The sequence below is a fragment of the Psittacula echo genome (assembly GCF_963264785.1).
Source record: "Psittacula echo genome assembly, chromosome: 2".
NCBI classification, from domain to species: domain Eukaryota; kingdom Metazoa; phylum Chordata; class Aves; order Psittaciformes; family Psittacidae; genus Psittacula; species Psittacula echo.
Window position 1 is genome coordinate 112,205,087 of NC_137737.1, and position 21,710 is coordinate 112,226,796.

A 21,710-nucleotide genomic window follows, 5' to 3' on the forward strand; every position below is an offset into this window, starting at 1 on the left:
GAAAAAATACTCTCAAAGTAGTGGCATTTTTTCCACTGGGAGTCATTATGACTTGTCACATCCCTGTTAAAATACATCAGTGTTTGCTCAATCTCCTGTACAGCCTGCTAAGCTAAGTCATGAATATGTCTATTTATTCAAAATCATTTAACTTAAAATCCTATTAGAACAAACATAAGGTTTAGCAAAAGCTATGAAAACAAAGTCTTAATATGTTAAGAGTTCTTGGAGATAGAAATTTTTATCTTCTGGCAATTAAGCCTGGTCTCTGCTCTCTGTTATGACCATATTTTTAACACCATACCCCTTCTCTCATTAGCCCAAGAAAGAAGACCCAACATGCCCAAACTCTGAGTCAGTGCCAAATATCCTCTGCTCTCACTGTGTTCTTGTCACACAGAGAAAAGAAGCCTTATAGTTGAGACTCCACAGATATGGCAGAAAAGCAAGTTAAAAAGTATTACAAGGATCCCAGTGATGAGCAGAAAAACCCACTCCAAACCACACCGACAAAAAACTAATTCTTTCTGTGTTTATGGCGGAAGTCATAACATGTATCAAGAAGCCAGGAAAAGATGTCACATTTCCCTTCCTCTAGTCCCCCATCTATGTCCCCTTCCCAGAAAATATAGAAAACAGAGTGCCCTTCCCCCAGACATGTGCCTTCAGAGACAGAGGACCCTAATCACTGTGAAGCACTGAATGTGAACAACCTAGAGAAGAGAATCTAACACAAGTCTGATGAAGTCGATAGGCAGTCAAGAAAGTGAGCCTGTCCTGGAAAATTATTTAAATTGCAATCAAGATGAATTATGTCAAGTGACTTCTCCCAAAGGAGAGAGGTTTTTTTTATATGCGTATATATATGCTTAAGAAGTTTCACAGTTATACAAATCTACTCAATGTGATTTGTTTGCAGCTCCAAGTGAAAAAAAAAATACCACCTCTCAGCCAGAGATGCAGTTTTGGACACTTTCATTTAAGAAAGCTTTAGAGACTAGGTCAGTTATGAGATATACAGACTAACAGCTCTTTAAAACTGAATATTCTTTCACATACACAAAGCAAGCCTGGCTGGACAGACTACATTCCAGCAGCACCAGAGAAACAACTATTCTCTGCTTTGTTGAGACAAGCAAAAGAGCCTGAGGCTTTTCAGCAGAACTGTTCTTTTGGTTCTGGTTGAAGAACCTGTTTCTAATGAGTGTTCTTCAATCTCTTCTCCTCCTTGAAGGCTTGATGCCAAGCAGCAAAGTCTACTATTGATTCACTGTGTTTCTGTGTTAGTACTATACTTGAGCACAGATTCCACTTTGCCTGGTTTTATTCTCCAAGCTGTGCACTGCAGACAAGGAGTCTGGGAACACTGTTTTACCTGTCAGAAGCATCAGACAATGTGAATCGCAGAAAAAGTAACTCCAAACTTGCTTGTGATGTATGCCATCACAGCCTAATTATCTACTACAGTTAGATTATGCTCACTCTCAAGCTCTTTCAGGTCCTTCATAGTTGCAGACAGCTGTGTGCCCTAGGATCACCCACTTACAGGGATGTAAACAGTACAGCTATTACTGAGCTGTACTGCACAGCCTCTCTATACAAATGCATGTTGTAATTATCTTATGCAGTTCAGAGTTTTCTAAAATCACTATTTCCTTGGTCTGCACATGCAAATATGAAAGATACTAAACTGAAGAGCAGATAGGGGAAGAAAAGCTATTTCAGAAATGCACAAAGGACTTTGATTCATCCTTTTATTCCATCTGTGCTATAGTACACAAAATAAAAATAGTACAAGCCTTTATTAACCTCACTATCCCTCAAAAGCAGGGATTTTTATGGACTGATCTTAACAAAAGAAAAAACACCCACCATCATGGAGAAAGCAAATCAGAAGACTACCAGATACAGTTACATCTAAAATAAGAGCCTTGAGTTTTGCTATTTTAAAAAAGGGCGTAGACACCCAAGCAATCAGACCTTTCATGACTGCCCTATGGTTTTCATGGGGTTTTTTTGGTCATGCTAAGGTGAAACAACACAATTCTACAGGTGAACGCAAGCAAATTTTTAGTGGGCTGCTAAAAGCAGCAGATGAAGCATTCTCCTAAAATTAGTTCCACATTAGAAAGGCAGAGACTTCAGCGAAAGTGGAACTCTTCCCACCCCTCACCTCCCCACAACACATTCACCACACACATTCTGGCTACGCACTCGCATTCTGGACATCCCTGCTTACCTGAAACAGCATCATAGAACTGCTCCTCACTGATGATGCTGAGAGGCGGAGATCCCTTAACCAGCGACTGCTCTAGTTCATGGTGTTCAGTAGCTAGTGTCTCTAATGCTTCTGACAAGATCTTGTTTTTCTCCTGCTCATGCTCCAGTTTCAAATTCCTCACCTATAAGTAGATACATGTATGAATAAAATCTCATCTCTCTGAAGAATGTGCAGCTGGAAGCTCTTCAGAAAATAGACTCTAATAAATAAATAACTGGCAAACAGCTGGAACTGAAACCACACAAATTAATGAGAATGTTACAGTATTTTTGTGACGACAATAAGGTTATTGCTCAGCATTTTCAGTAGATCTTATGTCAGATTTCTCAGCTGACAGTATAAATCACAATTCCACAAGTGAATTCAAACCAGAAAACCATACCTTAAAACTGAGAAGAAATATTTCCTGCTCTACTTGGATGACCTTAACTACGGAGTTAGTGATCGTTTTCCACAGGCACCAAGCTCCTTGCACTAGTCTGCTCTAATTTGGGCCAAGCAGCATCATCTAAATTGAATTACAGAGCAAATGTGAATGCCAGCTACAAATAACTGTAACTGAACAATGAGCTGAAAACACTTAACCCTGAGGATTACAGGAGGTTAAAAAAGAGATTCCCCTACTGATTTAACATCAATATAAACAGCCCTCCCTCCTCACTCCCAAAACAGTTTACAGAGGAGCCAGAAGCTGACAAAAAAAGCAGCCCAGCCACCAGATGGTGGACAGCTTTTTTAAGCCCACACATGCAATTGGCTAGAGGAAGCATGATGTTATCCACATTTTGAGTCCAGGACTAGTAACGGGAGAGCACCATGTCCTTCCTACTTCCTCCTTGGGGTTTGTTTTTTTTTTTTGGTGGTGCTTCCCCGCCTACTCTTTCTGCCAGGGAAAGGAAGAGGGCTGTAACTGAAGGGCCTCTTCTCCCAGCCAAGCAACACTTCAATGTGCTACTACTTCAGTCCCTAAACCACTGATTCTTTTCCTTTCTCTTTCATCCTCCCTTTCACAGATCCGTTTTAAAAAGCATCGCCAACCCCTGCCTTGTCCTCTGGTTTATTCTCAAAGGTCAGTTTAAAATGCTAAGTCCCCCTCCACTAAGAGCATGCAAGGGCATAATAATTAATCTTTTGGAACAGTTACAGGGATAACTTACATATATACCAACATTACTTTTTTGAATCTGAGATCTGTTCTTATGTCCTATCTGGTTACATTTTACATTAAAGCTTTACTTTGGAGGCTTCAGCCCCCTCAGTTATAACAACCACTCAAATAGCAGATGCACAGTCAGGCATAAATTCAGGGGCTTGAAAAGAGATATTAAAGCAGATTTGCCACAGAGAAGAGTTTCTATGCTGGCAGCAACATACCCTCTGGAGAAAGATTTATGGAAGAAATTTTCACCCCCTTAGTTGTGTCAAACACTAAAGCAGCTGGTTTGGCTGTCAGGCTCTGAGTATAAGGGGGCAATGCAATTAAATTCTAATTAAAAGAGTATAAAATTGGATTGCTCACTGAAAACAATAAAACCAGTAAGTCACTTACTGTCTAATAGTTTTACCCTGAACAAAATGAAAGAAATGGTCTGGACTAGTTACTGTCACTTTCATTTAAAGTTCACTCTGACAGTACCAACCAAGTCAATTACTGCAATGTTTCATACAAATCAGACACAAAAATTTGATACTAAGCCCTTCTGCAGGACTCACCTTTTGTATGCTAACAAACAGTCAAGAAACTGCCCATTTAGAAAAGAGCATCACTATTTCACTCTTCCAGGATGGAGAGTGGAAGACAAAATGATACTTTTCGCTCATTAAATGGCAAAGTGAGTTATGAAAACGGGATTTGCAAATTTATTTGCAGTACTGAATTAGATGCCTTTATGCTCTAATGTTTTGTTTTCATGAATTATTTAAAGCTCCACCTAAAACTATTTTCAATGTTATTTAACAGCTAACTGAAAAAAAAATAAAAATAATCAAAATCTATCTAACAAAGGCCAGATTCTCCTTTGTTTGCACCCTCTAAAAGCACAGCAGTGTGACTAAAGTAGCAACAACAGACACAGGCTTAAGATACCACGCCTCCCCCCAAAAAAAAAATCTTTTACTGACTTGAAGGTTCCTCTGCCCTATTAAAATGTAGAGCTATGCAGAATTGCAGGTGTACTAGAAATAAAGTCAATTTTTGGAAAATAAATAGCCAGCTTTACAGTCAGGTTGACTTTTCTGTGTACCTCCAGGCTTCCTAGCTGCCAAACACGTACTAGTACAGCAATTACACACTACTAGTTGGTAACAAAACAAAGCTTTTTCATCTGTTACATAAGGAGCAGGATGCTAGCCAGAGGCTGGAGGCTAAGGAAAAAAAGGAAACGTGTTTAACTTTGTTGCTTGTAACCTCTGGGATTCTAATTGAACGAACTGGTTTTAAAGGAACCTTAATTCAGTACTTGGGGGCTGGAAGTTGAAGTCCAATATAAAACTTCTGTCAACGCTACTGAGCTTGTGGGATGGACACACATTCAGAGAGTCAAGGGGTAGGCTCTGCAAACCTCTATAGCCCAGTACCTGGTGAAAGGTAAGAGTTTACAGTTTGAAGCTCTTTGAAGGTAGTGGTCTGGAAATACTTTGTATACCTATACTGTGTCCTTAAGCATCATAACAGTTCCACAGTGTCAATATGAGAACTATAAAGAAATACATAATAATTAAAGCTTAGCAAGGAATATACAGGCAGATTGTCACTATTTTCAAAGTACAGGTTTACTGAATAACAGGCTCAAACAGTTGATAGGTTTTTCCAAAATGCACGTAAATTGTCATTATGCATAATTTTGCCATATTTTATTTTGCATTCACAAGACATGGTCAATGATTAAGTTCTCAGGTGAACTAATTCATCTTCCTGGCTACTTCACCACCATTTTTGGATATGACACTTCAGTTTTATCCCTTTTCTAGAAGTTTTTTCTTGCCCACCCTGCCTTTCTTCAGTGTCCCAATAGAAAAACAACAGCAAGACTACAGAAGGAACTTCAAAACCAGTTTTGAAAACGTTTATTAACAGAGAATCCTTAGGATCTATATATAAGGAAGAAAGATGAACATAAAACAATGAAAAAAACACCTGCTTTCACACTAGTCTGTTGAACTGGGCACAGACAGACCAACATTTTTCAGTGGAATATTGGACAACTTCGTGAAGTTGCATTACTTGAATAAGACACTACTGCGCACAGTAACACAAATATTTATACAAGGTAGTAAATACCACACCAAAATGACGCAGGTATCCAAATACACAGCTCTGAAAATCCAACCTGAGCATATACAGAAAAATATCAGAAGAGACATTTTACTGCAACCTGAATAAGGCACAGCTTGTGATACAGTCATGGTTTCTGTACCTTTAGTAGTGGTGCCTGAGCTGAGACAGATGGCAGTTCACATCATATTGGGTTCAGTCCTCATCCTCCAGCTATGGAATAGCTTTTTTCTTTTTGATCCCTGTCGTAGGTCCTCGCAATGCCAGTACCACCATCAGCATCACAAGCTTCCCACTGATCTTCACAGGGACAGCAGCACAGAGCACTCTAGCAAGCCTGGCATGAGCTCAGCCAAGTTCCCAATGTTCAACTGGTCAGGCTTCCTACCTTATCCTTGTCAGGAGCTATTCTGCACAAGTACAATTACAATTATCAATAAAGTTGGGCTTGTGCTCGCATTGTTAGACAATGACAGTTAAGATCAGTCTTCTTAATCTCTAAAGAGATTATTATTATAGTGAAACTTCAGATTCATACTTATTGATGGAAACTATCTAACTTTGTCTCACAGAAGTAAACAATCATTCAATCATTAACCTTACAGCTACAGACTCAGCTATAACCTGATACACTGACACAGAACCACCAAGACTTCAAGATCTAGGTCAGCGCAACAATTTATAAAAAAACACTTCTCCAGCTGAAGGGGTTTGATATCCAAGTTCTGGTTTCACTTCTGGTTTAACTGAATGGGAATCTCTTTCCAACAGCTTCCCATAAATTTGAGTCCTTCAGGCTGTAAACACTGAAGTGGGAGTTTAAGTAGTATAATTATTTTAGCAGCCAGACCTCTATTTAATTTTTTTTTAAAGGAAAGCAACAAGCTATTTGCAGCACTTCTATTGTCTTTCCATGACATTAGAAATTCTGCTAAGCAGAAGAGGATGTTTTAAAAGTTAACTCCTTCACTGTGTATTACTAGCAGAAAGTTCACATGCCTATTCCAAAATATCAAAAAGCTTATCTGTGTATAACACCGGACCCATTCCTTTCTGTACCCCAAACATTCATGAGGTAGGTGAGAAACCAGTAATTGCACCAAACCACTATTTCTCTCACCCCCATCCTGTTTTTTTAAAGCCTGAAGTCTTGAACTCTACTGGCACAGGCTGTAACCAAGGCTTCTCTGTCCATCCTGAAGACATCTCAGCACAATACACAAAATACTTACTTTGTTTGGTGCTGGATGTTTTTAATTTAATGCCCAACAACAGAGGCACTATTGTGGGGTAGGAAAGGGTCACACCACTGCATGCCCAGCTAATAAACGATCATCTCAGCTACATGCTACTGCAACTGCAAGTAAATCCTAAAAACAACATATAGCAAGCAAGGCATACAACAAAGAGAGACACCTCAACAATATGTACAGCTACCTGCCTTTAACATTAGAATAGTAAACTAAAAGACAACATACCTTAGTTCTAGGCTCTCCTGAACTGAGAGAGAGAAGACAGACTTCACAACACTGCAGTGTGATTTAGTTGCATTTTACTTTCCACTCAACTTCAGCATTAGGAATAAGAATGCCCAAATATGCAGACTTTCGAGTTGTGTAGGAAGGAAGAACCACCTCTTTCACATAGCAACCACCAGGGGATCTGAAGCCAAATTCTGATGCATTGTCAGTACACCACGTACCAGTTCTGCTCTGCAGTAAGCTGAGTGCAGAGTGCAGCCTGTGACACTGCCTCACCAGTGTTGCCGACTACTCAGAAGTGGGGCTTTGGTTTTCAAAAATGAATGACTTTGTCCAACTGCCACAGAAATTCCATCCTCCCACAAACGTCACTGCTTATGGACATTTGCCACCAAGCACAGACTCAAGGTGCAAATTTCAGTAGCAAGCTAAGGGCTAGTCTAACACCTGGCTGAAAACTAACATGTAACCAAGGAATTAGAAAAATGCTGCTATAGTAGAACTGACAGTTTTCTGGGGACTTCTCCTGACATTAGGAAATGTAATTCTGCTTTCTGTAATGAAGTAACTGCCAATAAAACCTGTCATTTCTTTCATACTCCATCTGTATATACGAAACTGCTAGTTTCCAGGGTCAGCTACTCCAACAGGACACGCCACCCTGAAAGCCAGAACCTACAAAGCTCTGTGTTGTAACACATTACACGAAGGAAAAATACAGCAAGCACTGGAATCCAATGCAAGGATCACTTCCCTTATTCTGTGATCTTTATGCCAAACAAAAACCCCTACCAAAAAACTCTGAGGCTAACAGTGCAAATCACAACCTCAATGCACAGTTTGATATGAACACTGTTTGTCTATTCTAACAGACAAGCTCACATAGTTGCAATTTTACTCTAAGTACAATACAGTCCCTATTTCTAGTGCCTCTCTGCACAAGCCAGCTCTTTGTAGTGACCAGTTTAAACTAGTATTGAGTAAATCTTTCATTCTTTTACATTTAATGTAGAATGAGAACTATGTAGTTTCAAGAAGAGTCAGGTCTGCCTCCACATCCTGAAGAAAATCTGCCTTTTCATCATGGAAGAAACATGAAAGGCTGAGTATCTTCCTGAAGGCCTATCCGTTTAGAAACTGAGAACTTCTACATATTTTGCTAGCTAACTCTGAAGCATGCTACTGCAGGACTAATTCTATAGGATATGCTTCTATAAAAAAGACCTTTTAGATTTTTTGCTACCTAGGGCAAGGATAAGTTATTGCTTCAGCTGCTAGTGAAGTGAGAACTGAAACAAGTTCCCCTCACGCACAGTTCTCCTAGTCTTAACCACATTTGAGCTTCAACAAAGGAAGTTTTCCAGAAAAGTCAAATTTTAAAACAGGCTTGATTTTTACTTCCACGCATGGGACTTAACTCCCACTAAGCAGGCATTAGTGTACGATATGAATAATTCTGCTTTTCTCCTAACCCTCCCTCCAACCCCCCCAAAACCGGAACAGTTTCAGTTTCAGTATGTTTCTTTGCAAGCACACCTCAGGTATCTGAGGTATTAGAGAAAGAACAAATGCTTTATGAATATTCTTATGACACATCCTAAAACTGCAAGTGTGACAGCTCACGCTAAAGCAAAAACAAAGTGTTCCCAAACAGATGCAGTCAGCTTCAAGAACACTCCGCTAGACTCCTGAAGCCCTAAAAACATGTAAATATTTTATATAAAATTTTTAGAGTTCTTATCTGTTTACACATAGGCCTTTCCACACAGTTCCCGTATGATTCACAACCAACCATCACCATCAACTACAAGAAACTTGCGACAAAACATCTGCTACCTTAACATACGTTAAGGCCTTGTACCGTAACTTAATTTGCTGGAGTAAACTAGCTCTTGTAAACTTCCTTATAGCCCTGTCTCACCCCAGGGTACAGAGGACTGATCAAAAAAAGTCATGCTTTACTTCAACCATTGTTTCTTGCTCAGGTTTTCTCTCTCTATGCTGTAAGCTTATCATTTACCCAGCTTCAGAGATCTATCAGATCTCCAGTTAAAAATAGAATAGTTAGATAGCACTTGCCAGTGACCTGAACTACTGCTACTGCAACTACTGAAATGCAAAACAAGATGTGATCAGTTAATCAAGGAGGTAAGCTGAGCTCACTGATGATAGGTAAAGGGTTACTTACTGTATCACAAGACAGCATCAGTCTTCATCTCAGAAGCCTGGCCAGCTGACTCTACAGCTATAGCATCAGAGCACCATATCTGATAAAGATCATTAAATTAAAAAGATAAAAAACCCCATAAGGCTAACATAATATTTTTTGCTTTCTTTCAGACCTATATATAGGAAACTGCCAATAAAGTTCCTTTTTGTGCAAAGGCTGACAGAACCCATACACACAAGCAAACCCCACACATACCCATTTGACTGGTAATCTCTCTACTTACATCCCAACTCAAGGCCTATAGAAGAAACCAAAGACTTTGTAAATCAAATTATAAGACTCTGCCTCAATCCTTCCCCAGATGAACACAAGGAATCACTGTCAGTCAACTACAAATGTTCACCTCAAAAATTCAAGAGAAGGATTTTAGCAGGGCTGATTTGGAAAGACTACACCTGATTTTTCCTAAGTACAGAGTTATATTTCCCTGTATTTATTAAAATAATAAAATTCTGCTAATGAAGGAAAGGACTAGATATAATCACAAAACTTAGAAAAAGACAGCAGAACCACTGCTAGAAGCAAAAGCCAAGCTATCATCCATACAGAAGAAACTCAAGACTTTGGCAGGATCATGTCAACACATACAGACATCAAGGCAGTAAGAGAACTGTTATTCAAGAGAAGAGCTGGAGATGCCGAAAGCAGTCATCACCTTCCATCCAACATACAAGCCTGTCATAAAAATTCATAATTCAAGACCACCTGGATTAATGGTTTCTCAACTGTCCACATGCTAGGGACAAAGACTGCCTACCACCTTTCCCCCTAAGGCACCGACACTTCCTCTTCAACATGGACCTTGCTGCCTTCCTTTCCCTCTCCCATTTCCACATTTGGCTATGTCAAAGTTTGTTTATTCAGAGACTGATGAAGCACAGCAGTTTTAACTAGCTGAGAATGTTGCAGTTCTGAGCCAAAAAAACCATCCAGGAATGCAAGAGCGAACTGCAAATACTTAATTTCTGATGGCAGATTAGAAAGATGGTTTCAGCTTAAAAGCTTGGGTTTAAGCTTTTTTATCAGAAAAACTGCTTTCTTCAAAGTGATCCCGCACCAGTCAAGAATTAACAGAGCTTTTTCTGGTTTGTTTCTGAAGTGAGATAATGGTAATTCCAAGTCTTCCTCTCAAAAGTATCTTACATTTTAATTAGACAACTTGCCTGTAAAATGATGACTCTCATGAAATCCTTATATTTGAGAGCTGCAGAAGTTCCCAGATTTCATAGCGCATTCTGTGCCTACTTGTGTTCCAGTATTATAACAACAACTGGTCAAGTCTCAAGAGTTCAAACAAAAGCCTTCTGATTTTGTCATTTTTCTGTTAAGTATTGTTTCTATTCCGAGTAAAGCTGAAATTAAATATGGCTGCTATTCACATCTGCCAATCACCTATGCCAAAACAAGCCAGGACTGAATGACATCAGCAGTGCTGTACATGTTGGAGAAGCTCATTTCAAGTTGAGCTACAAGATTACCAGGAAAAGACAAAAAAAAAAAACCAAAACCCGCCACCACATCCCAAAGATGTTTTGCTGCTCTACTGAGGTTAAGCTTCTGTTACCTCACAGGCACGCATCACAAGTAACCTTACCTGAACTAAGGGTCTTATTTAAGCTGACACATTATACTGATGCTAACAGGACTAGACCAGTAGAGCACTGCACGTTTTCAGATCTGGTAGGGTCTTTTTTTCTGACGTCTTTTCCCTTTGAGAGACTCTGGACATCTTTGAAGTTTGCTTAGTCTCACAAACAGGGAGACCAGACTTAAAGATGGAAGGGTTCTTAAGAACACACACAGGAAACATTTCCTTTTTATTCTTAAGGACTGTTTCGAAAATAGATCTTAAGGCAGTTTTGATCTAACTACTTCCCTTAAGTATTCTTCCGTATACACCACTAATTGCTTTGATCAATCCCTTTGTATCCCCTCCCCAAACTACTCATTTGGATCACAGTGAATACACTTACTAATCTTTTCTCTTTTGAAGCAACTGTCATGGTTTTGCTATGTTTTTGTTGGATCTTACTGGCTTACTAGTGCTGCTACACAACTGGATGCATTGTTGACTCAGAGTGAAACCAGCTTCCTATTAAAATATTAACACTTCTGAAGCTAGTTGTCTGTGCCACAAGCTCCACACGGGGAACCTTGTGTGAGGTTAGTGTTTAGCCCTCAGCCTGAAATGTGGCTTCAGAGCTGGAAGAGATGCAGGTCAGACAAAACCAGATTTCCGCTATCCATAAGGCACAGATGCAACTGTCTAAGGTTTCAAGCTGTCTAAAAGGCTCAGCCAGCTCATTTTCACCTCAATTTCATTTGTCTGACCTTGCAGCAAGGTGTTTCACTGGAACAACAGACAATCCAATTTGCATTCATAGCATGGAATATTTTCACAATTAATAACCTTCTTGGCATTTCCAGAAAGGTATAAGCTACTAACATACATGGATTACATTATCTAGAGGAACTATGCCATTATCTTGACAATTTGAGATTATTTCCTACCATGACGATAAAATTCACATATATGACTATGTCCCATTAGTTCACATCTCTCAGTTCACCCTCCAAGCTCTTGCAGATGCTCTTCTGCTACAATAGACCTGTACAAGGCTTAGAGGCTGATGCTCTGACCAGCTAAACTAAATGCTTCCAGACAAGGCAAGAATTGTTTTGTTTTCCCTACCCTTTCTCTCACGATAGTTCTCAACTCAAAAAAGGGACCTGCAATAGCAACACCATTAGTTCAAGATTAGCAGGAAGCTGTATTTCTGTTCAAGGGTCAAACAACGTACCTGAACATGCTTACATTGTGGAAGCAGTGTAGATTTGGCAGCACAAAATTCTCCAAAGCAGATGAAGTTCATAGCTTGCTTCTGTGACTAAACTGTTCTAAGCTAAAGAGTACCCCTATGTTACGATGTATGCTGCACACTTCCTTCAAATAGGCATGTTTTAAAGCCATTCAGTAAGTCTCTTAGTGTACCTATGGATCCCAGAGTTATGTATTGATGTCTGAGTTTTAACATTAATAATGTAGCAGCGACAAGTATGAGAGAGGGGAAACATTCCTAATCAAAAATCACTGAGTCCACAGTTACCTTACTAGTAGCTTAACATAAAACTATGCAAAGTAAGCGCAGCATGGGTGTCACTCCCAACTGCATTCAAAGATGAGATATCCAGATGAGGGCTATGATTACATCAAAGCTGGGCATCCTCTTATACTGGACTCTTCAGGATATTTGTAACAACAAATAACTTTATTCATAAGAGACTCTCTACCTTACCACTCCTTCGCAGCAACATTCATCTCAGCTTTTTACTATAAATGAATCATCATTTGCTTTGTGTGTGCCTATCAACTATCCTTATAGGATAGCACAGACCTGCATTTCCCATTTGTACATAACACATTAATTTTTAAAGGATATTATTGATGCATTTAAAAGTGGGTGATGTCAAGAACAATACAAAAACTGGAGAAAAAGTTTACTAACATTCCTTGATGACCAGGACTGGCATGTACCTTCAAGGAAAACTGTAAAAACATGATTTATTTTCAATACATAAACCACTTTTTAAACACAGCCCTTTTACTAATTCTAGTGATAATCTCAGTGACTCAGCAGTCAGCATTATACTGACGCATTTCTTCACTGGACAGCATAACAAGTATAGGTAATACATTTTGGAATATTAATAATAAAACCAAATAAGCTTTTAAAGTCACTGGCTGGCTGGAGGGGAAGAGAGAGGCCAACAAGTACATGTTTGGTTCATGAGACTCAAAAAAAAAAAAAAAAAAAAGTATCAGACAAGAAGTCAAATTCCACTATTACCTCTGTTATAAAAATGATTATCAGCTCTAAGGTGTCATTGAATGAAAAACTAGAAAAAAAGGCACTTTGGGTTGAAAGACAAGACTGCAGCCAGGTAAAGCTTAAGTTTAAAAAAGACAACAACAAAGCAATCAAACAAAGAAGAACCCCACATGGAACTAGAAATGACTAAAATACACCAACTGAAAACACTACAAAGAACACCAGGAAAGTAATTTTATACTCAACCTCACAACTGCAAATGGACAGCCTACCAGGCCGCAAGGCAAGACATTTGAAATCACTGACATTTAAGGAAGCCAATTAAAGCATGCAAAAAACACCACCACATGGCAAATTTAAGATGATTTGACAACAGTTAATGACATGAAGCCTTAAGTTACTTATGCTACTCAGAGACAATACCTTTAGAACAACATACGGGTAGTAAAAAGTTAAATATCATATCTCCCTTAAAGAACATGTTAATATCCAGTACCAGACAGGCTATATTAAATTTGTTTAAAGTTAAAATTTGTTTTAAATTTGTATGTGTAGAAATATTTTTTAATTATTAATTCTAACAAACTAGCTTTTACCAGCTTTAGAGAAAAAAAAAAGTATTATAAACCCCCTATGTTTAAAGAAAGAAAGGTCAAGAGAGAAAATACACCTCCAGAGAATTAGCAAATGTGTGTGATTGCAGTTATTCAGTTCAACATTCTGATGTTTTAAGCAGCTGAGAAACAAAACCAGACCACCTAGCCAGACTGCTGCTGCAGTCAAGCAACTCACACACTCGCACGCAAAATCCCAGCAAACAAAGTTAACACATAAGGCGCTATTCAGCCTTAAATCCTGTTTTTTGCTGCTCCATCTTTTTCTTGAAATGTTACCATTGTTACCTGACAATGCATTAGGAGCAAGGAAGTTTTAGAACAATGCTGTTCATCCATTCTTCCAAAACGCTTTGGATACACCTTAAGCCAGAACTCTGACAGTAAGATGATCAGCTTTATAGCCCATTATGAAATCACAGTGACAATAGAACAGAAGTGTGAACCCTTCTCACTCCAGTTTGTTTTCCAAGCACAATGGAGAGAAAAACAAGCAATATCATAGCAGTAAGCAGCAAGAACACAGAAAGCAAATTTTCATGTTATATATTTCTTTTTTCTTCTCTATAAGCTTAGAGGCAAGAGCATCATTTTCAAATACATTCACAGAAAACAGAATTGCCAATTTGTTTTTGAGAAGTTTGCTATATCAAATACCACCCCTTTAAACTTGACTGCTACTTGATCATTCCCCATTGCAGCTTCAGCAAAGCCCCTTTTCTCCACGCTTTTGCATTTAAAAATCCCCAAACAAGTCATAGGCAAGATCACAGAAGTAAATCTCAGAGCAAGAGCCGCAGAAACAGTGAGAAGTCTCATTTCAAACTAACACGTTTTTACACTGTGTTTCCCCAGAGGCCCATGAATGGATTCCAAGTTATGTTTACACAAGGCTGCTTAACAACTACCAAGAAAAAAAAAAATTATCTACAAGCCAAGCTTTGAAAAAGCATTAATCCACTCTGGAAAGTGCAAGAACATGTTAGCAATGTGCTTTGAGTTGGGTGGTACACTACCAAGAGGAGAATACTCAGACGAGTTGTGTGAGCAGCTTTCACATAGGCCTGTACAGCTACAAGTCAGTAACAGTTTCTCTGTCATCAGAAATTAGTATGTCACTGCCATATTTTATTCAAAGATATCACAAACTACAAAGAAAAAGGTTAACTTTTGAAGTGCCTGCTCTTAAGAAGGAAAAAAAAAAAAGACAAACAACTAAAACAAGCAAAAAGTTGGGACTGTGCTGTACTTACAAAGACCAGTCGCATTCATCATTTAGACCTACGGTAACATCCAGGCATCCTTCTGTCAGTCAGGACTGTCTGCCACCCAGAAGCCTTTCCTAAACGGCACTTGACTAAGGATCTTATCAGCTACTTAAAAATTTACGCATTCTGTCAACATACATAGTACCCTTTTGTAAGAAGAAATGCATTAAATACTTACTTATCTTTTCCCTGAATGGAGTCCCAGTATTTGTTATTTTAACAAGCTTCCGTCTGGGCTGCTGCTTAGCTTATCTACCCGCTCTGGTGACCTATTCAATCGTGGCTGCTCTAGGAAAGTCTCTGACAAAAAGTTATGTTCTTTAACTCCCCTATCTCCTACATACGTTGGACTCACTAAACTGCTTCCTTTACATAATATTGATAAGGACGCTGTCTTCACAGAACTGTAGTTAGCCTCCTATCTGCTAGGCTGCAGCACAATGGCAGAAAAAAAACCCCACGCTTCCAGAGGTAGAATGCCATCCACAAACATTCGACTTATCAAGTTCCTCCAATTTGAAGATCTCCTTAGAGCTCTGGCACAGGTGAAAGACATATGCATACACAGCATCGAAAAATTAGTACAGCAAGAATCATCAAGGCATGACTAGAACTGCTGATGTTCTAACAGGAAGAACAACCTGCCAAATGACTTTCCTGTCAGTAGCTTTGTTCTCCTGTATGCCATGCCTATACGTAACTTCACGACAATTATATCTCATGCTCTTCTGCAAAAGGGAAAACACACCAGTCTTTACCTGGGCACCTAAGCACAGAGAACCTTCCAATGAACTTGTTTCTTTCAGTCAGGATTCAAGCTGCACTAAGCATTTCTAGTACATTTCTACTTATTTGGAGGAGAGAGACAGAAATAGGTTTAAGTCAGTTAGAGACTCAATGCAGCCAATAAAGGTTTTCTTCATGCAGACACACCTCAAGCCTCTCAACACAAGAGTGCCCAACTGTCTGAAAACCACTCACTTCCCGAGATTTGCAAGCTGAACAGCATTTCAATTATTTGGGGCATTGCCTACAGGCCTTGACACACTGAGGTGCTGCCTTGATTTCCATGACTTTCAGTGGGAGCCTCAGGACAGGATGGACAACAGAAATGCTCTGCTCCAGTGCTTGAAAGGAAGAAGTAAAAAACAGGGGTGTCACCTGTTTCAAAGCCCAAGGAAGAAAGAGAAGAGAAACACGGGTACTGGTTTCATGACTTAAGGGGTTAAGGATCCCACAGCTCTAGGTGGAACAACCTAGTCAACAACCAGCAAATGCACAATCCCCTCCCCAAAAACTTAACTAAAAAATCATAAAATTAACATCTTTCTTAGCTTCCCTGATTTTGACTTACTCCCTCTTCACCTCTCCCTCCCCACACCAACAGCTCCCAAGACCTTATAGAGGTCAGTGTAGCAGACTGCATTACCAGGTGGCAGAAAAAGAGTGCTGATGGACTCAAGAACTTTCCTAGACAGATTTGCTCAGGATGCTCATATCAGTAGTTCTCTCCCTTGACTGCAGACTATCACTGCTCCCCTCACCTCCAGCCCCACAAGGAGACAGATAATAAAAAAATCCCATTAAGGAGCTACCTGGACACAGCTTATAGGCACCTTCTCCATCCACAATCCAGGAGGGTGGTAGGTTTAAGTGGTAACAGCCACGCTCATACATGTCTTCCAGACCACAAACCAGACACGTATTAAAGACAACTATGTGGATCCCAAAAGGCATGCATGCCAAGAACACACACAGACACATCCAACCCTCGGACATTCCATTATGTTTCCAAGAAATACGAGATAAACCAAGGCAGTACACTGAACCTGTAGAGATTGCTAGTTGAACCATGTGCGCATTTTTCATTTAAAGGACGTTAGATACAAATACAAGAGAGCATGTTATGCCGTGGTAAAGCTAACTGACTTCAAGGACAATGACCCCAGCATTCTGACCTGAAAGTCTCTGTAAAAATGGCAAGCTTAATTTGTTATGATGAATTCTACCTAGCTGAGTATACAACTTTTTAAACCAAGCCATGAAGAAACATTTCTAACTCCCTTATCAGCTAAGGGTTTTCATCAGCTTGTAAACAAATCCACTTTCAAAAAGAAAAAACAAAAAACAAAAACAAAAAACAAAAACAATACAAAAAAAAACCAAACCCAAAAACCAAAACAAACCCCACAAAAAAAACCCACCTACCACCAGAAACCTAGAAAGAATTACAACACCTACAAACAAAGGAAGAAGATCAAAGCCACGGCCTATAAATGAAGTCAGCTTATAGCTACTCTTTGTTTTAAACTCATACAAGCTCTTAATTTACTGTTCGATATAACCTTTGATGGTAAAATCAAGACTTAGGAAAGCCAAGACACTCATCAGCCCACTTTACCTAGCACTGGTTAATGAAGATGCAAACTTGAAAATAAAGCTGATCTCCCTAAAGAGTACCTTTCCTACCAGTTCCATACAGCTTCAGTGCATGCAGCTCAAGTACTGGAGGTAAATTTTAAGCTCATCCAGAAAATGCAGCAGATAAGATTCTTTGCACACTAGTGTAAGTTAAACTTCTACAACTATATAAAAACACCTTCAGATACAAAACCACTAGAATCAAACTGTTTTCAGAATGCAAGTCCTGGTATCTGCCTGAAATGGTACGCGAGAAGTCCTGCTTAGAAACAATACTTACTAACCTTGTGCCAAAGTCACTGCAGAAAACGTTCAAGTTGCACTACTTCCAACACAAACGCCTCAATACACACTCGAATTAAAGCAATCAAATTACCTTCGTTTTCCCCTCACATGTTTCCATCGTTCCACATGAATTATCCGTACCGACAAGAACCCTCGACACCGAAGGGTTCATCCCAATGTCAGGAAAGAAAAAACCCCAGCCCCAGCGAACCGCTCACAGTACGTACCGCGGAGCCGATGTCAGACGGCCAAGCAGCCGCCTCCAGACCCGGCCGCGGGTTGCAGCACCGGCGACAGCAGCAGCACCTGCCGGGTCGGCCCCTTCACCTTGCACCACGCCGCGGACTCGGGCGGACACCCCTGTGCGGTGCGGCGCAGCGCGGCGCAGGGCGGAGGAGTCGTGCGCGCCCCGCGAGAGCCCGCGCGATGCTCCGCGTTCCGGCGGCGCGCACCGTCAGGGGCAGCGGGAAGAACACCAACCGCGACCGGCGGGGCAGCGAGTCCGCTCCCAGGCCGGGTAAACACGGCCTGACAGGCCGCACCCCGCCTCGCCGCCGGGGCAGGGGCGCCCGCCCCGTGCTCACCCTCCCGGTACGCGGTCCCTGAGCCTGCCGGGGCCGCCCCGCACGGGGCCCCGCCACAGCCGCAATAAGTTATTTTTGGACGCTCCCCCGCTCCCCTCTATGGCGGCTCACGCGGTGCGGAGCCGTGAGGTCACGCCTTCTCCCGGAGCCGGCACCGCAGCGGGCCGCGCCGGCCACTCCGGAGACAGCGAGGAACCGGCCGCCCTGCTCCTCCACCACCGACGCGGGGCACGGCCCGCCCCGCCCCGCACGGCGGCACTGGGGAAAACGAGCGGCGGACAGCTGGAGCGTTCGGGGATCACGCTCACGCACATTTCTAAAGCGAGTGGAGGAGAACTGAGCCTTCATATCGTTTTTTTTTCCCCTCAGTGCTAGATTAGCGGTTTCATGTGCTGATGGCTGCACAGTTACGCTACCGTTTACACAGCACAGAGATGGGTAATACCAAACACGAACTTTTCTCTAAAAGGTAAAGAGTGCATGCACTGTAGTTCTCCTTACTTAAGTTTGCAGCCTCTCCACGTTAGTCAAGCAGCAGCTGCTGGTATGCTGACAGTTTAAGTTAGAGAAAACAATGCTCCTTAAAAAGGCAAGATAAAAAAGTACCAAGCTTGAGAAGGCAGTTCTAGAGAAAACATGATTTCCTGGGACATGCACAATGCAGTTGAAAGGTATTGTGGAGCAATTAATTCCTCTCTAGTCAGCAGAAGGCCTCTCTGGGACTGACCACAAGACAAGCTGCAGTCAAACAGTCCAGCTGACAACAAGATAAGCTCAGAGACAAGAAGACATGCAGGAAAGAAGCTTTTAACAACAGTTGTAGTGTTATCCTGCCTGAAGGTGGATTCTCCAGTGGTGGCCACTCTCAAGATTTGGCTGGATATAGTGCTAGGCAATCTAGTCTAGCTCATGCTTTGCTAAGAAAATTTGGACCAGATGATCCTTGAGGTCCCTTCCCAACCTGGTATTCCATGATTCTATGAAGGTGGTTTGGCAGTTTTAAGTTCACAGCAGCCAGTTTTTCCCTGGGCAGGGCATTCATGGCAATTGTTCCCAAACACGTACAGCACCTAAGCCTACATTATTGTCATCATGATCAGGACAGAAACACTGAGGGGGGGGGGGGAAACCAAAAAACAAACAAAAAAACAACCCACCTTTTTCTTAGAGTATTTTAGACAAGTGTTTTATATTAGAGCTTGACACATTAGAGTTATGCTTTACCATTCAATATACTTGGAAGGAATATTAAAGCATTTAATCAGGATCCTATCACTTGCTAATGCAGAACCCAATATATTGCTTCTGTGACACCAACAGAATTACAGTCTAGAAATCAACACTGAATGGCAAACAGCAGGGCAACATCTTACAGAAGAAAACAAAACCAAGTGTGGTGGGTTTAAGGACATCAACACTCAAGGCACATAACTTTTTATAAAGGTTCAAGTCTCAGGAAGAGACTGCCAAATTTCCTTATAAGCTTATGGCATCTTTAAAAGCCTGAATTATATTCTGGAATTGCAGCAGTTGGAAGTTTAAAAATACCAAGGCACAAAACTCTCCAGGATCACATCTTCCTGTCATGACCAACTGATTTCAGTAGCTATGGTGGAAATTCAAGTTCACACATCAGCCTATCCCTCTACCCAAATCTATGTGCTTCCAGATTAAAATAAGGCCTCTGTAACACCTACTGAGATTATCCAAGTTCAAGCAAGGTGACATACAATTTCACCATATGTTTTGTAATACTCCACTCTGGAAAGCTATTTTAGTCTGGCTTGAAGCAAGATGCCAACACAATTAAGGAATACTAACTAGCACTATACACCCACTGGTGTAACAATTTCCCCCACATCCACAAATGGCACTGGCAACTTTAATATTAGATTTTCTTAAAGGAAAAACTCAATGTAAAAAAGCAGTGCTTGTTCCACTCTGCTAGAGCTTGACTCAAGTGAGTCTAGAAGACTCATGACTGGAGACAAAAAGGCTTGGAAAGGAATGGGGGGGGGGGAATATCTTAAACCAAACCTAGACAATGAAGTCAGTGTTTGCAGCTCACTTAAATAACTAGAAGACTAATGGGCACCAACACAAACCTCATTTTGAAACACAGCCTACTGATGACAGCAAGAGGCTAACTGAGGGATTACTGTTACCATAATACAGGAAGGCAAGTTTATTCCATGGTACTATGGTATCTTCGAGAAGGAAGAAAAATACCAGACCTCCTACTCCAGGAATTAATGAGTTTGACATATATTCCCAATTTGAAGCATCTGCATTATGTTTAACACCATGAAAGATATTTGTCACTGGGAAAGCCAGAAGTTCAATACATAGCATTCGCACACCCACTAAGCACATGGTCTGAAAAATAAATTCAGAATATTGTTCAACACTTCAGTTACCCAGTTAAGGAAAAAAAAAAAAAAAGATGAATTTTCTCAATATTTTAACCTTCAGATAAGTACCCACTTTACGGAATTCAAGCATTCAGTTTGAACATTACAAGCAGTAGTTTGTAGGAAAAGTCTGTGCCTCTTCCAAACACCTATACTAAGATATGCTTTTTTAGAGGAACTTTGCTACTCTAGAAGCATGAGTTTTCATCACATTCAGTATATGAAACGACAGCTTACCAACAATATGAAGTCCTATGGGTCTGTGTATTTACTTTTGTAAGAGGTAAGTAGGGAGCTAGCAAAACATACTAAGCTATTCAACCCGTTACAAACCCACACAGCACACTACATACCCCTTCTTGCTTTGTAAATAGATTGAGACAGTCAGCCAGGGCCTCACATGTTCTCTGGGATACTTCAGAGACCACATCAACTTTTTGCAGGATGGGAGAAGATATTCCTGAAACACCAAAGATCAGTAGTGTTAGGGGGGCATTGTAAACACCAGGACTCTGAATCATTTTTTTCTTTTAAGTAATACAGACATAGCATTCATATTCTACAGGAAGGCTGGTGCACTGCAAGATCTGTGTGAGTAAAGGGCAAGCAAAAGAAGCACTGAGGGAACATACGTTCTTTCTTTTGCATCCTTTCTTTAGTGCTAGCATAAATGGCACATTAATGAATTGAGTTTCTCTTTTAGCATGGCTTAGAAAGCACAGGGAGTAAGCTATGTCAGCAAGATACAGAAAAAGTGACTAGCAGCAATCTCCTTTTAACCACTTTCTAGATTTAAAAGGCTGAGTTGCCAGGTGACAATTTAAATATGAAGGATACAGCACTGGTTTAAGATAAGTTAAAGTGAGAAATGTAGAGAAAAAGCTTACAGAGTGCAGCTGGAGATTTAGATTTGAAAAAATAGATGGGGATTTACAAAGGCACTGATCAATAAATGAAGAAGAAGGTGATCTTATTTTCATGGACTCATCTTCTGGATAAGTAATACAGGGCAATGCTACCTTACATCCAAA

At 40.5% G+C, this 21,710-nt stretch overlaps 1 protein-coding gene across 4 annotated transcripts in view; it reads right to left on the reverse strand.

Moving 5' to 3' along the window:
- OSBPL1A (oxysterol binding protein like 1A) overlaps nt 1-21,710 on the reverse strand; it is an 82,240-nt gene that overhangs the window by 31,227 nt on the left and 29,303 nt on the right. For all 4 annotated transcript variants that reach the window (XM_080609812.1, XM_080609813.1, XM_080609811.1 and 1 more), the window contains 2 exons: nt 21,033-21,139; nt 2,240-2,402 (listed from right to left, as the gene is read on the reverse strand). In XM_080609812.1, the coding sequence (XP_080465938.1) occupies nt 2,240-2,402; nt 21,033-21,139 (270 nt within the window). The remainder of the gene's footprint in view (nt 1-2,239; nt 2,403-21,032; nt 21,140-21,710) is intronic.